At 38.5% G+C, this 18,342-nt stretch overlaps 1 protein-coding gene across 1 annotated transcript in view; it reads right to left on the bottom strand.

Annotated features, from left to right (window-relative positions):
• The window catches only part of LOC118552476 (disintegrin and metalloproteinase domain-containing protein 32-like), a 173,424-nt gene that overhangs the window by 58,242 nt on the left and 96,840 nt on the right, over positions 1-18,342 (bottom strand). The window contains exons 11-12 of the mRNA XM_036118919.2: positions 14,290-14,426; positions 1,040-1,217 (exon numbers count right to left, since the gene is read on the bottom strand). Of these exons, the coding sequence (XP_035974812.2) occupies positions 1,040-1,217; positions 14,290-14,426 (315 nt within the window). The remainder of the gene's footprint in view (positions 1-1,039; positions 1,218-14,289; positions 14,427-18,342) is intronic.

Consider the following 18,342-nt stretch of genomic DNA (forward strand, 5'->3'; position numbering starts at 1 on the left):
ATACCATATGATTTCACTCAAATGTGGAATTTAAGAAACAAATCAACAAGAACAATAAAAAGACAAAAAAATAGAGAAAAAAATGGTGGTTGATAGAGGGGAATGGGCAGGGGAATGGAGAAAACAGATAAAGAGGATTAAGAGAACACTTATTATGATGAGCACCAAGAAATGCATAGAATTGTTGAATCATTATACTGTGCACCTGAAACTACCATAGCACTGTATGTTAATTATATTTTAAAAGAAAGAAATTACAAGAAAAAGAAATTAAGAAATTAAAGAAAGAAAGAGAGAAAGAGGAAGGAAGGAAGGCAGGCAGGCAGGCAAGCAGAATTAAGAGGGAGGACTTGTTCTATCAAATGGCAAAACATATTAGAAAGGCAGAGTAATTAAAACAGTGTGGTATGGATACAAGTATATTCAGACCCATATATGTATCACACCCTAATATCACTTCCATCTATCTCGTAATCATGGAAATGTACAATACCTGCAGTATGGCTGCAAATACTGAATTATCTAAAAGTACTACAACCTGGACCTTTTGCATTCACTATATTTTCAGAGCTTCCCTACCAAGTGAATAATTAAAATCACCCTATGTTCAGACTGTAATATTAATAGCCTTACCTTACCATATTACTGATTCCATTGTGAAATAATACCCTAAAAGATACTTGATGGTCGGCTGACACATTAATCTTCAATAAAACATTTATAAAATATCCAGAGGTTAAGTACAGGTTTGGAAAGATCTTATAAATTTAGTTTAGAATACAAAAGCTCATTCTAGACTCCTATTTTTCCCATCAGCAATAATTTTTAGGAGTACATTTTTATAGTTGTTCAAAATCCTTCAGCCTACATCTATATAGTATATTCTTGTATATATTTCAAACTTGATTTCACTTACTGTAAATATTCGTCATGGTACTCAGTCATATTTGAGATACACAGATATATATATACATATTTGACAAAGAGATGAGCTAAAACAATAAATTTATTAATTAACTTTCGTATTTATCAGACTTACTTCCTCAGTACCACAGTCACACGCTTCACCTAGCTCCACTTTGCCATTGCCACAGATTGCCCCCATGGTTCTTCGCATTTGTGGCTTATTCTGAAGACATTTGGCACCCATATTTGAAATGAAATTTTCAAAGTCACTCAAACTGCAACTGCTAAACGTCTTCATACCACTTGATTGCCTAGAGGTGAATCCATACAATGTCATTGGCAATACACTTCTGAAAACACAACTCTATATAATATAAATTAATTTTAAAATTTTAAATTTAATAGGTAATGATAAATGTTTATAACAAGTGCTTAGAGGTCAAAATTATTCCTGGGTAGGTCCTGTGATTTTATTCACTGGGATACATGTCCTTATTCAAATAAAATTAAGTACAACTTAATAGTAAAAATCAAACAGGCCAATTAGAAAATGGACACAGACTTGAATAGATTATTCAAAGAATACATATAAATGGCCAACAGGAAAATGAAAAGGTGCTCAATATCAGTAATCATCAGGGAATTGCAAATCAAAACCACAATAAGATATCACCACACACCTGTTAAGATGGCTATTATCATTTTAAAAGATCAGATTTGGCAGGGATATGGAGAAATTGGAATCCTTGGTATACTGTTTGTGGGAATGTAAACTGGGGCAGTCACTGTGGAAAACAGTAGAGAAGTTCTTCACAAAATTAAAATAGAACTACCATATGATCCCACAATCCCACTTCTGGGTATATATCCAAAATAACTGAAACCAGGATCTCAATGAGATATCTGCACCCTCATGTTCACTGCAGCATTATTCACAATAGCAAAGATAGGGAAGCAACCTAAATTTCCATTGACAGATGAATGGATAAAAAAAAAAAAAAATGTGGAATATACATGCAATGGAATATTATGCAGCCTTAAGAAAAGAAGGTAATCCTGCCATATGCAACAACATGGATGAACCACGAGGACATTATGCTAAGTGAAATAAGCCAGTAACAGAAGACAAATACTGCATGATCTCACATATATATCTCAAATAGTCAAACTCATGGATGCAGAGTTTGTACCATGTATAATGGTGGTTGTTGGGCTAGGAGGAGGTGGAAACGGGGAGTTATTCAATGGGTATAAAGTTTCAGTTATTCAATATGAGTACATTTTAGAAACCTGTTGCACAACAAGTACCTATAGTTAACAATATTGTATTGCACATTTAAAATTTTAAGAGAACTCCTGTTAAGTGTTCCTCCACAATAAAAAAAATTAAGAATAGATTAACTTTATTTTTATATACATTATAAACTACATGTACCTAAGAGAAAATTTTGAGTTTCTGGGCATGACTGTATATAAATTCTTGTATAGAGAAAAAAATATTTATACATGTATATGATGTCTCTTGCCTAGGAATAGAGAAAACCCTGTATCCATTTATGTCAATTCCCAGATATATATCAACAATTCTTCAAACTTCTCTTCTACTCCCTCAGTCTTTCCCCTGACCATTATAAAATTAAAAATCAAGCTCTTTGAAAGTTTGAATCTTTTCTATTTCAATGTGTTTTTTTTCATTATTTATTCACAGGTTTGTAGTACATATGTAATATGACAGATGATTCATTAAGCAGTAAGTTCTTTGAGGCAGGAACTTTATCATCTTTATTACTGGTATTACTTATCACAAGTACAGTACTTAGCAAACACAGAATCAATTGTCTATTGGTTTTTCATAATAACAAAAAACTTTTATTAAACATACTGTGCTTAGTTCTGAGCTTTCTCACAGATCTCAGAGAAACTGTTTATTAATCAAAATTTTATATCATTATGTCCACATATCACTAATAAAGATAACTTCAGAGAATATTTCCATAAGATGAGTCACTTTCAATATGTAGTAAAAATCTATCAGACAAGGAGAAAACTGACATTTATTAAGTACCTATTATTAGTTGGATATTTTAGATACTTGAATATTTAATCCTCACTACAAATCAGGGAGATTGGTATTGTCACCAGCATTCTATAGAAATTGAACTAAAGTTCAAAAAAGCTAAAAACCTCACAAAACTCAGTTTGTAAATTAGCAGGATCAGCATTCACACACAGTCGTTTAAGACTTCAAATTCACGTCTTTTTTTACCCCCAAATTAATCTTTGAACATTACATAATAAAATATTTACTATTAAATATTAATAAATTTTTTACCGTAAACCATAAGTTTTGATAATACTATCACCAGAATTGAAAGGTGAGGAAAATTTTAATTGAAAACTATATGATATTTTGGCTCTGGGAACTATTTTTAGTCAACTATATGTCATCCCAAGTTATTCACCTTTTTGCTCCCCAAAACAGCAGTTCTTAAGAACAAGTGTTCCCAAGATTACTTGTAATCAATTATACAGAATTTTTTCCATTTATTTTGTTGAGATTTTATACTTTGAATTCTAATGCAATGTTAGCTTTGTTCCCAAATTATTTTATAAATGCTTACTGAAACTATGATATAACTAGCCTAAGTTCTAGGTTCAGAGACAGAGAAATTAAGTGATAGAAAAAAGTAATGGTACTTTCCCACTGGAAATGGGAAATGCTCTCTACCATTTTTTTGAGGTTAAGGCTAGCACTTGACAGCATTTGGAAAAAAGAAAAAAAAAAAAGAACTTTCACTTCACTTTTGTGTCTGTGAGATTCATTCTTCGACTCTGAGACAAGAACCTTGCAATCCTGCAACACCTTCTCACAAATAAAAAAATGTAGAACACTATATAAACCTGGGGGCAGGAGTTAAGATGGCAGAGGAGTAGGGGGGCCCTAAGCTTGCCTCGGCCCTCGAATACAGTTAGATAATTATCAAATTCTTAACACCAAGAAATCAATCTGAGGCCTGAGAGAAAACTGCAAGTCTACTAGTAGAAAAGCAACGCCGTTTGGAAGACAGGCGGCGCAGAGAGCTGATCTGGAAGAGAGAACTGTGGGTAATGCGCAGGAGAGTCCCGCTTAGGGGCACTACTGCAAGGCGTTATAAGCAGAGGAGCACAAGATCTGAAATCTTAGACATCCGCCACTGCCGGCGTTGTGCCTGGCTTAAAGGTGCTCAGCGGGCAAAGAGGGTTAGAAGCCCAGGAGCGGACAGGGTGGTCTGAGGATTTCCTGGGTCACAAGAAGAACAAGTGGCGCAGATGTGCTGCTCTGTTTTCAGGCATAGGAGTGGAGACTCCGGCTGAGGGCAGCGAGCGTGCTGCCGGCTCTCTGCTCGGCGCCGCCATGAACTCTGAACTGCTGCGCCGTGGTGTGGCTGCCGCACTGGCACAGGCCGGCCACAGGCAAACGTGCAGTGAGACCCTCCCCCACGGGAGTGCGGCAGGTCCGCACCAGGGGAGTCCCTAAAATTTGGAGTTCTGAAACCCAGTCACACTCCAGAGATGAAACAGTTCAGACACAGGCAAGGTGAAGGCAGGGATCTGAGGGCAGCTGGGGACACAAGATTGATTGTTCTTCTGTGAGGGCTTCCTAAAGAGTTGGGGGCATAAACTCTCAGCACTAGGGCTAGAGGGCCGGTGGCAGGGGCGGGGGCTGCCATTTTCGTCCAGCCCATCAGCACTGAAAGCCTTCAGGGAGCAAAACCGAGCCACCTAGTGGAGGCCAGAGCCCCCTGCACTCTAGAGAGACATCCCCACCAGGGCAAGTCCACCTGAGAATCAGGGCAACAAGGCCCCTCCCCAGAAGACCAGCACAAACATCTTGCACACACCAAGTCTACTGATCTTAGAGTGCTACAGAGCTTCAGCTCTAAGGGAAATAGGATCTAGCTTCCTTTTTGTTTTTATTTTTTATTATTACTTTTTCATTTTTTAATTTTTTTAATTCTTTTTTTATTTGTTTTTGTTTTTTAATTTTTATTTACATATATTTTATATTTTTTATTTGTTTGCTTGTTTGTTTATTTATTTTTGGATGGACCTTCTTTTAACAAGCAGACCAAAATATACCCAGGATCTAGTTTTGTTGTTGTTGTTTTCTTTTTCTATTTTTCTTTTCTGGACAAAATGACAAGATGGAGAAATTCATCTCAAAAGAAACAACAGGAAATAGCACTCATGGCCAGATATATCAATCCAGATGTAAGTAAAATGTCTGAACTAGAAAGTGGCAAGATATATTCAATGTGCTGAATGGGAAAAATATACAGCCAAGAAAACTTTATCCAGCAAGGCTGTCATTCAGAATAGGAGAGATAAAGAGTTTCTCAGACAAACAAAAACTAAAGGAGTTCACAACCACTAAACCAGCCCTGCAAGAAATATTAAGGGGACCCTTTGAGTGGGGGGGGGGGGGAAGACCAAAATCAACAAAACTAGAAAGGACCAGAGAACATTACCAGAAACACCAACTCTATAGGTAACACAGTGGCACTAAATTCACATCTCTCAATAATCACTCTGAATGCAAATGTAATAAATGCTCCAGTCAAAAGACATAGTGTATCAGAATGGATTAAAAAAAAAAACCACAAGATCCATCTATATGCTGCCTGCAAGGGACTCGTTTTAGACCTGAAGACACCAGCAGATTGAAAATGGGAGATGGAGAACCATCTATCGTGCTAATGGACATCAAAAGAAAGCCAGGAGGAGTTAAGATGGTGGAGAAATAGGGGGACCCTGGGCCTTCCTTGTCCCTCGAGCAGAGCTGTATTGAGGTCAGATCACTTGGAACACCCCAGAAATCAATCTGAGGATTGGAAGAAGGGTCTCAACAGCTGAAGGGAGATAGCATGGCAGCTGTGAGGCATGTGGAAGTGAATTGGGGGAGAGAAAAAGTGCTGTGCTGAGGAGGCTAGGGAACCCTTTCCATGGGGAGAGAAAGGTTGAGAAGGGTTAAGAGAGTGTGGCCTTAGAAAACTTCTACGGACCACAGGCTAAGGAGCCAGGGGAACTGAGTGCGGCAGGTGTTTTTGCAAACAGTGTGGAGCTCAGTCTCAGGTTTTGGAAGTGCGAGACTTTTGCCAGAGGGGAACTGTGGCATGTGCTTCTGGGGAGAAGGAGGACGGTGGCCAGAGAGCACATAAAGTGGTGTAGGGATCTCCTGCGATGCACTGAGAGAAACTGCTCCCCTTCCTGAAGTCCATTTGGAAAAGGGTGTATTGCCTCTCCAAGGACAAAAGACCCTCTGGGCACTGGCAAAGGGCCTTTCACTGGCAGGGGACAAAGGAGCACGCAGAGGATGGAGAACCTGGTCTCTGCTGTTCCTGGTGCCACACCATAAATTCTGCACACCACGCAGATGTGGGACTTTTTTGTGGGACTTTTTTCTGGGACAAAGGGCACTAGTCAGAGCACAGTGAGGCTCTAATCCGAAGAAGGGAGTGGATCCCTGTGGCACTGGGTCCCTTAAGTTTCGGAATGTTGAATCCCAGCTGCACGCCAAAATAAAACACAGGAGAGCTGTGCTGCCGGGGGTGCTGACGGCCCTTGCTCTTCTGTGAGGGCTTCCTGAGCAGCATAAAATGTGAGATGTCCTGGCCAGGTATGAGAGAGTGGGGTGGCACCATTTCACCCTCGCCACCAACACGGTCGGACTTCAGAGAGCAACACAGCAGCCCCAGCGGAAGAAGGAGCCGTTGACATCAAAACCTGCCCCCTGCGATTGGCAAATGCATTTTCAATGGGACGGGACTGACTGTGAGCCAGTGCAGCGGGCCTCTGCCCCCCGAAGAGCCACACAAGCTGGACACTGCGGGCACCAATCTACTGCTCTACAGAGCTTCAACGCGTGCCCTTCAATTCTTCAGTTCCGGTGCAAAAAGGACCAGGCTGTGGGGGTTTTTTTTTAATCTTTTCTTATCTTTTATCTTTTTTTTTATCTTTTCCTTATTCTTTTTTTCCCTCTTCTTTCTTTTCTTTCTTGGAATCAGGCTCATAGTTTTTTGTTTGTTAGATTGTTTTTACATTTCCTTTCCTTTCTTTTTTTTCTTTTCTTTTCTTTTTTTGGGGGGGGGATCAGGCCTCTTTTTCCTTGTAATCAGACTTACAGTTTTTTGATTGCCCATTTGGTTTTTTTCATTCCTTTTCCTTTTCTCTTATTTTTTTGGATCAGGCTTTTTTTGGATCAAGTTTTTTGGGTTTTGGGGGTGTTTTTTCTTTTTTTTTCTTTTTTTGTCCAGGCTTACTTTAACAAACAAATCAAAGCACACCTAGATAAAGTTCCAAACACTCCTCATTGCAAGCAAGGAGGAACTCTGCAGAGGACTGACCTATGGGAAAGGGCAGCCAAAACACAACAGCAGAGTGCACACAGCACACACCAAAAACACTTTCTGAAGTGCCAGCCCCTGGACAGTGTATGACTTCTTTTTAATATAGCATTAATCTGAGGTGCAGGAAACATAACAAGCTTTTATAACACACAAAAAGATAGAAACTTAGCCAAAATGAGAAGATGGAGGAATTCTCCCCAAAAGAAAGGTCAGGAAGATATCCCAGCCAGGGACTTGCTCAAGCAGATATAAACAATATATCTGAACAAGAATTTAGAACAACAGTCATAGGACTACTAGCTGGACTTGAAAAAACCATAGAAGACACCAGAGAAACTCTTGCTGCAGAGATAAAAGACCTAAAAACTAGTCAGGCTGAAATTAAAAGAAAAAAATGCTATAACTGAAATGCAAACTAACTGGATATAATCACAATGAGGACTTAAGAGGCAGAGGAGAGAATAGATGATATAGAAGATAAAATTATGGAAAATAATGAAGCTGAAAAGAAGACGGAAAGAAAACCATTAGATCAGGAAGGCAGACTTAGGGAAATCAGCAAACCATAAAGCAAAATAACATCCATATCATAGGACTCCCAGAAGAAGATGAGCAAGAAAAAGGGGCAGAAGCTTTATTTGAACAAATTATACCTGAGAACTTCCCTAAACTGGGGAAGGAAAGAGGCATTCAACTCCAAGAGGCACAGAGAACTCCCCTCAAAATTAACAAAAACAAGTCAACAATACATATCATAGTGAAACTTGAAAAATACAAAGATAAAGAGAGAATTCACAGTGCAGCTAGGGACAAAAGGTTCTTAACCTACAAGGGTGAACAACATAAGGTGAGCAGCAGACCTGTTCACAGAGATCTGGAAGGCCAGAAAGGACTGGCATGATATATTCAACGTGTTAAATGGGAAAAATATGCAGCCAAGAATACCTTATCCAACAAGGCTATCATTCAGAATAGAAGTAGAGATAAAGAGTTTCCAAGACAAACAAAAACTAAATGAGTTCACAACCACTAAACCAGATCTCCAAGAAATATTAAAGGGGACCTGTTGAGAGGGGAGGAGAGACCAAAAGTAACAAAGACAAGAAGGAACAGAGACAATCTACAGGAATAGTGACTTTACAGGTAATACAATGGCACTAAATTCTATCTTTTAGTAATTACTCTGAATGTAAATGGACTAAATGCTCTAATAAAAGACATAGGGTATCAGAATGGATTTTTTTAAAAGCCCCATTGATATCCTGCTTACAAAAGATTCATTTTAGACTCAAAGACAGCTCCAGATTGAAAGTGAGGGGGTTGAAAACCATTTACCATGCTAATGGACATCAAAAGAAAGCTGGGGTGGCAATCCTTATATTAGACAAACTAGATTTTAAGCCAAAGACTGTAATAAGAGATGAAGAAGGACACTATATCATGATAAAAGGCTCTACCCAACAAGATCTAACAACTGTAAATATTTATGCCCCCAACTTGGGAGCAGCCAGCTATATAAATCAACTAATAACAAACTTAAAGTCATTGATAATAATACAATATGACTGGGGGACTTTAACACCCCACTCACAGCAATGGACAGATCAACAATTGGAAACAAGGGCTTTACAAACTATGGAAAGAGCCTAGATGTCCATCAACAGATGAATGGATAAAGAAGATGTGGTATATAATACAATGGAATATTAGGCAGCCATCAAAAAAAATGAAATCTTGCCATTTGCAACGATGTGGATGGAACTAGAGGGTATTTTGCTAAGCAAAATAAGTCAATCAGAGAAAGACAAGTATCATATGATCTCACTGATATGAGGAATTTCAGAAACAAGATAGAGGATTATAGGGGAAGGGAGGGAAAAACGAAACAAGACGAAACCAGAGAGGAAGACAAACCATAAGAGACTCTTAATCTCAGGAAACAAACTGAGGGTTGCTGGAGTGAAGGGGGGGTGGGAGGGATGGGGTGGCTGGTGATGGACATTGGGGAGGGTAGGTACTATGGTGAGCGCTGCGAATTGTGTAAGACTGATGAATCACAGACCTGTACCCCTGAAACAAATAATACATTATATGTTAATTTAAAAAATTAAAAAGAAAAAGCAAGGAGCACTATTAAAAAAAAAAAAGGAAACAAGGGCTTTAAATGACTCACTGAACCAGATGGACTTAACAGATATATTCAGAGCATTTCATCCTAAAGCAGCAGAATACATTCTTTTTGAGTGCACATGGAACATTCTCCAGAATAGATTACACACTGGGTCACAAATCAGCCCTCAACAAGTACAAAAAGATTGAGGGATGCCTGGCTGGCTCAGTCGGTTAAACATCTGCCTTTGGCTTGGGTCACAATCCCGGGGTCCTGGGATTGAGCCCCATTCGGGCTCCTTGCTTGGCGGGGAGTCTGCTTCTCCCTCTCCCTCTGCCTGCTGCTCCCCCTGCTTGTGCTTTCTCTCTCTCTCTCTGACAAATAAATAAATAAAATCTTTTTTAAAAAAGTACAAAAAGATTGAGATCATACCATGCATATTTTCAGACCACAGTGCTATGAAACTTGAAGTCAACCACAAGAAAAAATGTAGAAGGACCACCAATACATGGAGGTTAAAGAACATCCTACTAAAGAATAAATGGGTCAACCAGGAAATTAAAGAAGTACTTTAAAAATACATGGAAGCAAATGAAAATGAAAACATGACAGTCTAAAACCTTTGGGATGCACCAAAGGTGGTCCTAAGAGGGAAGTATATAGTAATGCAGGCCTTCCTCAAGATGCAAGAGAAGTCTCAAACACACAACCTAAATTTACAGCTACAAGAGCTAGAAAAGAAAGAGAAAATAAAGCCTAAATCCAGGAGGAGAGGGGAAATAATAAAGATTAGAGCAGAAATCAATGATATAGAACACAGAAAAACAGTAGAACAGTAGATCAACGAAACCAGGAGCTGGTTCTTTGAAAGAATTAACAAGATTGTTAAACCCCCAGCCAGACTTATCAAACAGAAAAAGAGAAAGGACCCAGATAAATAAAATCATGAATGAAAGAGGAAGGATCACAACCAACACTGCAGAGATAAAAACAATCGTAAGAGAATACCATAAAAAATTATATGCCAACAAATTGGGCAACCTGGAAGCAATGGACAAATTCATAGAAACTTACAAACTCCCAAAACTGAAACAGGAAGAAATAAAAAATTTGAAGAGACCCAAAACCAGCAAATAAATTGAACCAGTAATCAAAAATCTGCCAACAAACAAAAGTCCTGCCCAGATGGCCTCCCAGGGGAATTCTACCAGACATGTGAAGAGTTAATACCTACCCTTCTGAAACTGTTCCAAAAAATAGAAGTGGAAGAAAGACTTCCAAACTCATTCTACAAAGCCTGCATTACCTTGATTCCAAAACTAGACAAAGATCCTACTAAAAAGGAGAATTACAGGCCAATAACCTTGATGAATATAGATGCAAAAGTTCTCAATAAAATACTAGCAAATCGAATTCAACATTACATGAAAAGGATTATCCACCATGACCAAGTGGGATTTTTTTCCTGGGCTGCAGGGGTGGTTTAACACCCACAAATCAATCAATGTGACACACCACATTAATAAAAGAAAGGATAAGAACCATATGATGCTCTCAATAGATGCAGAAAAAGCATTTGAAAAAATGCAGCATCCTTTCATGATAAAAACCCTCAACAAAGTAGGGATAGATGGAACATACCTCAACATCATAAATGCAATATATGAAAAACCAACAGTTAATATTATCCTCAATGGGGAAAAACTGAGAGCCTTTCCCCTACAGTCAGAAATAAGACAATGATGTTCACTTTTACCATTACTATTTAACATAGTACTGAAAATCTTAGCCACAGCAATCATACAACAAAAAGAAAAAAAGGCGTCCAAATTGGCAAGGAAGAAGTCAAACTTTCACTACTCACAGATGACATGGTACTCTATGTAGAAAACACAAAAGATGCCACCAAAAAATTACTAGAACCCATACATGAATTCAGCAAAATCGCAGGATATAAAATCAATGTGCAGAAATCTGTTACATTTCTATACACCAATAATGAAGCAGCAGGAAGAGAAATCAAGGAATCCATCCCATTTGCTGTTACACCAAAAACAATAAGACACCTAGGAATAAATCTAACTAAAGAAGTAAAATACCTAGGGGTACCTGGGTGGCTCAGTTGGTTAAGCATCCGACTCTTGGTTTTGGCTCAAGTCATGATCTTATGGGTTGTTAGATCCAGCCCCACATCAGGCTCTGTGCTCATCGGGGAGTCTGCTTGAAGATTCTCTCCCTCTACATCTCCCCCAGACATGATCTCTCTCTTTCTCTCTCAAATAAATAAATAAATAAGTAAACCTTTTTTAAAAAAAGAAGTAAAAGATCTCTACTCTCAAAACTATAGAACACTTATGAAAGAAATTGAGGAAGACACAAAGAAATGGAAAAACATTCAATGCCCATGGATTAGAAGAAAAACATTGTTAAAATGTCTATACTACCCAAAGCAATCTACATATTTAATGCAATCGCTATCAAAATACCACCAGCACTTTTCACAGAAATAGAACAATCTTGAAATTTGTATGGAACTACAAAAGACCCCAAATAGCCAAAGCAATTCTGAAAAAGAAAACAAAACTGGAGGCATCATGATTTCAGATTTCAAGCTATATTATAAAGCTATAGTCATCAGGACATTATAGTACTGGCATAAAAACAGACACACAGATGAATGGAACAGAATAGAGAACCCAGAAATGGACCAAAAACTATATGGTCAACTAATATTCAACAAAGCAGGAAAGAACATCCAATAGAAAAAAGACAGTCTCTTCAACAAATGGTGTTGGGAAAACTGGACAGCAACATGCAGAAGAATGAAACTGGGGCGCCTGGGTGGCTCAGTTGGTTAAGCGACTGCCTTCGGCTCAGGTCATGATCCTGGAGTCCCTGGATCGAGTCCCGCATCGGGCTCCCTGCTCGGCGGGGAGCCTGCTTCTCCCTCTGACCCTCCCCCCTCTCATGTGCTCTCTCTCTCTCTCATTCTCTCTGTCTCAAATAAATAAAATAAAATCTTTAAAAAAATAAAAAATAGATAAAAAAATAAAAAAGAAGAATGAAACTGGACCACTTTCTTACACCATACACAAAAATAAATTCAAAATGGATGAAAGACCTTAATGTGAGACTGGAAACCATAATGAAAATCCTAGAGGAGAACATAGGCAGAAATGTCTTTGTTTTAGGCTGTAGCAACTTCTTACTAGACACTCACCACAGGCAAAGGAAACAAAACCAAAAATGAACTATTGGCACTTCATCAAGATAAAAACCTTCTGCACAGCAAAGCAAACAATCAACAAAACTAAAAGTCAGCATATGGAATGGGAGAAGATATCTGCAAATGACATATCTGATAAAGGGTTAGTATCCAAAATCTATAAAGACTTTACTTATCAAAGTCAACACCTAAAAAATAAATAACCCAGTTAAGAAATGGACAGAAGACATGAACAGATACTGTTCCAAAAAAGACATTCAGATGGCTAACAGACAGATGAAAAAATGCTCAACACCACTCATCATTTTGGAAATACAAATCAAAACCATGATGAGATACTATCTCAAACCTGTCAGGATGGCTAAAACCACAAGTGTTGGCCAGATGCAGAGAAAGGGGAACCCTCTTACACTTCTGGTGGGAATGCAAACTGGTGCAGCCACTCTGGAAAACAGTATGGAGGTTCCTCAAAAAGTTGAAAATAGAGCTACCTTATGACCCAGCAATTGCACTTCTAGGTATTTATCCAAATGATACAAAAATAGTGATTCAAAGGGATACATGCACCCCAAAATTTATAGCAGCATTATCAACAATAGCCAAATTATGGAGAAAGCCCAAATGTCCATCAACTGATGAATGGATAAAGATGTGGTATATATATATATATATATATATATATATATATATATATATACACACACACACACAATGGAATATTACTCAGCCACTAAAAAGAATATAATCTTGCCATTTGCAATGACTTGGATGGAGCTAGAGTGTATTATGCTAAGTGAAATAAGTCAGCCAGAGAAAAACAAATACCCTATGACCTCACACATATGTTGAATTTACAAAGAAAACAGATGAACATATGGGAAGGGGGAAAAGAAAAAAAGGACAGAGGGAAACAAGCTGTAAGAGACTCTAAACAATAGAGAACAAACTGAGGGGTGATGGAGGGAGGTGGGTGGGGGATGGGTTAGATAGGTGATTGGCATTAAGGAGAACACTTGTTATGATGAGCATTGGGTATTGTACGTAAGTGATGAATCACTGAATTCTACTCCAGAAACCAATATGCAGTGTATGTTAACTACCTAAAATGTTAAAAAAAAATGCAACAAGAAAAAGAATCAAAATCAAAATAATATTAAAAACAAATTATTTGTAATGAAGCAAAGTTCTGACATTTCCTATAACAAATACTTTTGTTGCCTTAAAAAAAATAAAGTCTATTTTGTCTGATATAGCTATTGCTACTCCAGATTCTTTTTGCTTCCACTTGCATGTAATATCTTTCTCCAAACCTTCACTTTCAGTTTGTGTTTTTCTGTTGTAGGCAGCAGACAGATGGGTCTTGTTCTTTTATCCATCCTGCCACTCTATTCTGACATATTTTTAACAATCCTCACTATGAGATTTCACAAAATACAGTCTCATTCCCTTGCTAATATATCTTTGAAATTAGATTTGTTATCTTTGTTCTTAATGGTACATCTCTTTCCAACTCTCTTACACTTAAAATTTCAGGTTTATATTTTGTAGTACTTTGTCCATTTACGGCTAATTGGTACTATAAGTAAACACTAAATTTTGCACTTCAAATATTTAAAACAAAATAAACATAACGAATAAATCTTACTTTTAAATAAACTTACATAGCTTCTGGATTCATTATACAAATGGCTCCTGAACAGCGACATTTCGTTGTGTCATCATATGATATTCCCAGACTGAGTCCGAGCATCTGCGTAACAATAATGGAAAATGCCTCCAAAGTTATCTCCTTGGGGTACTATATTAACAAAAACAAAAATTCAAATGAAAGACAAGTCATTGAAAGGTGATAAAAAGTAATAATTTTCTAATTTTGAACATATTTATTATTTTATCAAATACTTAAGAATAGAAAATACAGCTCCTTGGACAGGTGAAAAGCTAAAGTTCTTCTTATGAAATTTTATTGAGATATAAGCAAATTGAATCTATGCCAATCTTTATCATGATTTAACAACAGAATACCTAATATAATTCTTAAGTAGCTATCATAACTATATAAAAGGGCTGTTTTTCATTATATTTTTTGGCTATATAGAACATGATCTTCAATTTACCTAATTTCTTATGATAGCTCTGTATTCATTTAGAATAGTCCACATGATATTCTGCTTCCCAGCACAGAAAGTGGCCATGTAACCAATTACTCCGTTTAAGTGTGCTATCAGCTTCCTAACAGGATTCTCCATGACTCAGTAACTCATATCAGGAGAAACAACAGAAAGACATCCAAGGTAGCATTCTTGTATAATGCCGCTCACATATTTAACAAGTGCAGAGATAACTTCCTTGCCAAGGAGAAATGTGACACTGGTAATTCATGATATGCAATAACATCATGATTTCTCCAGTTACTACCACGTCTGGCATTGAATAAGGTACAGGTGAGGGCAGGTTGTGAGGAAGATCAAGGCATTTCACTGTTCTAATGACAAGCTCTAATAAAAACTTAGGGTTCAACTGGATTGTTATGATAGCACTAGAGGATACATATTATGAGAAATATAAAGGGAAAGCTGTCACTGAGCAACTGAGAATGCAAATAAGCAGTTAGTAAGCCTCTGCAGCAGCACTGTAGTAACTCCTCATCTCCTATAGTGGTTGGATTGACATGGCTGAGGACCATGCACCAAGCACAAGGGCTGCAGGGCTACAGCACTAACTTAATTCTCAAATCTACCAGATCTGATAGGGAAGGAGTTAGAATCTGAACCTTGGGAAGGGAACAATTGGGAGTGACATGGACAAATATACTTGGATTTCCCTTTCCAGGATAGGAAGCCTCCCTCTAAACAATATGACAGAGCCCCATCAAAAATAACTTTTGATGACAATACCTAGGTCATTTGTCTCACCAACCGTCATGGCCTCCAGGTCCATATTAAGAATTAAATCAGGGGGGAGGAGCAAGATGGCGGAGGAGAAGGAGACCTGGATTTCGTCTGATCCCAGGAATTCAGCTGGATAGGGATCAAACCATTCTAAACACCTACGAACTCAACAGGAGATCGAAGAAAAGAATAGCAACAACTCTCTGAACAGAAAAGCGACCACTTTCTGGAAGGTAGGACATGCAGAGAAGTGAATCCGAGGCGATATTCGGGAGGATAGACAGCAGGGGAGGGGGCCTCGGTCAGCCACTACCAGCAAGTGACAGAGCAACAGAGCACAAAATCGAAACTTTTAGAAGTCGGCTCCACTGAGGGACATCGCTCCAGTGGCTAAGCGGGGGGTGGAACCCTCGCTGGGACAGTGTGGTCTCAGGACCGTCGGTGTCACAGAAAGACCAGGGGTGCCTGAGTGTGGCAGAACTACCAGATATCGGAGCGGAGAAGCTGGCTGCAAAGACGGAGCTGAGGAGTGGGCTCTCAGCTCGGGGTTGCCATAAACTGTGATCGGCAGCAGAGTCGGGCCACTGCTATTCTAGCAGGGACCCAACAAGTGGCAGATCCAGGGAGACTCCCCTTCCTCCCCCGGGGAGGAAGAGTGGGAGGAGGGGCGTGGGAGCACATAGCAGGGATCTGCTGGGTTTGGAGACTCCACATGCGGTCATTTGCCAGAGATAGAAATGCTCGGTCACAGGCCGGGTGAGCACGGAGTGCGACGGGAGACCAGGGAGACGGGAGTGATTGACTGCTTTTCTCTGGGGGCTCACTGAGGAGTGGGGCCCCGAGTTCTTGGCTCCTCCAGGTCGAAGATTGGGAGGCCGCCATTTTCACTCTCGTCCCCAAAGCTATATGGAAAGCTTGCAGGGAACGAAAGCTCCAGACAGCAAACCCAAGTGGATTACTTAGACTGGCCCCCAGCAAGGGCGGGGCAATTCCACCTCCGGCAAAGACATTTGAGTACCATGGCAACAGGCCCCTCCCCAAGAAGATTGGCAAGAACAGCGAGCCAAAACCAAGTTTACCCTTCAATGAGAATGGCAGAACTCCAGCACTAAGGGAATACTGCACATGGAATTAATGGCTTTAAAAAAAAAAGAATTCATGGCTTTTTTCCAATGATTCTTTAGTCTTTCAAAGTTAATTTTTTAAATTTTCTTTTTTCCTTTTTCTTTTTTTTTAATTTTTCTTTTTCCCTTTTTCAACCAACATGTTATCAATCCCTTTTTTAAAAAATCTTTTTGATTTTTCATTTTTAGAGTCATATTCCATCCCTTCATAGTAGTTAACCTTATTTTTGGTACATATATATAAGTTGTTCTCTTTTTAAAATTTTGGGATACAGTTTCTTCTAACAGACCAAAATATACCTTAAATCTCTAGTGTATGGCTTTGTTCTAGTCTCCTGCCTGATCACATTCTCTCCCTTTTCTTTTTTTTTTTAATCCTCTTCTTTTGTTTTCAACCAACTTCTTATTATATCAATTCCTTTTAAAAATCTTTTAAATTTTCATCTTTACAGTCATATTCCATCCCTTCATCATATATACCCTTATTTTTGTACATATATAAATTTTTCTTTCATTAAAATTTTGGGAGGCACTTTCTTCTAACAGACCAAAATATGCCCAAAATCTAGTGTGTGGCACTGATCTATGCACCAGCCAGATCATATTTGATCATATTCTGGTTTGGGGTTTTTTTTTTTAATCTTTTTCTTTTTTTTTTTTTCTTTTTTCTTTCTTTCCCTTTCTTTTTCCCCGGTTTCGGGTCTCTTCTGATTTGTTTACTGTCTATTTTTCGGGGGTCGTTGTTACCCTGTTAGCATTTTGTTCTCTCATTCATCTATTCTCCTCTGGACAAAATGACAAGACAGAAAAAAATCACCTCAAAAAAAAGAACAAGAGGCAGTACCGACAGCCAGGGACCTAATCAATACAGACATTGGTAAGATGTCGGAACTAGAGTTCAGAATGACGATAAAAAGATAGTAGCTGGGCTTGAAAAAAACATGGAAGATATTAGAGAAACCCGTTCTGAAGAAATAAAAGAACTAAAATCTAAACAAGTCGAATTCAAAAAGGCTATTAATGAGGTGCAATCAAAAATGAAGGCTCTAACTGTTCGGATAAATGAGGCAGAAGAGAGAATTAGTGATATAGAAGACCAAATGGTAGAAAATAAAGAAGCTGAGAAAAAGAGATAAACAACTACTGGATCACGAGGGCAGAATTTGAGAGATAAGTAATACCACAAGACAAAACAATATTAGAATAATTGGGATCCCAGAAGAAGAAGAAAGAGAGAGAGGGCAGAAGGTATCCTGGAGCAAATTATAGCAGAGAACTTCCCTAATTTGGGGAAGGAAACAGGCATCAAAATCCAGGAGGCACAGAGAACCCCCCTCAAAATCAATAAAAAAAAGGCAACACCCCGACATCTCATAGTAAAACTTACGAGTCTCAGAGACAAAGAGAAAATCCTGAAAGCAGCTCGGGACAAGAGATCTGTAACCTACAATGGTACAAACATTAGATTGGCAACAGACCTATCCACAGAGATCTGGCAGGCCAGAAAGCACTGGCATGATATCTTCAGAGCACTAAGTGAGAAAAATATGCAGCCAAGAATACTATATCCAGCTAGACTGTCATTGAAAATAGAAGGAGAGATAAAAAGCTTCCAGGACAAACAAAAACTAAGGGAATTTGCAAACATGAAACCAGCCCTACAAGAAATATTGAAAGGGGTCCTCTAAGCAAAGAGAGA

The sequence above is a fragment of the Halichoerus grypus genome, chromosome 3 (assembly GCF_964656455.1).
Source record: "Halichoerus grypus chromosome 3, mHalGry1.hap1.1, whole genome shotgun sequence".
Classification (NCBI taxonomy): domain Eukaryota; kingdom Metazoa; phylum Chordata; class Mammalia; order Carnivora; family Phocidae; genus Halichoerus; species Halichoerus grypus.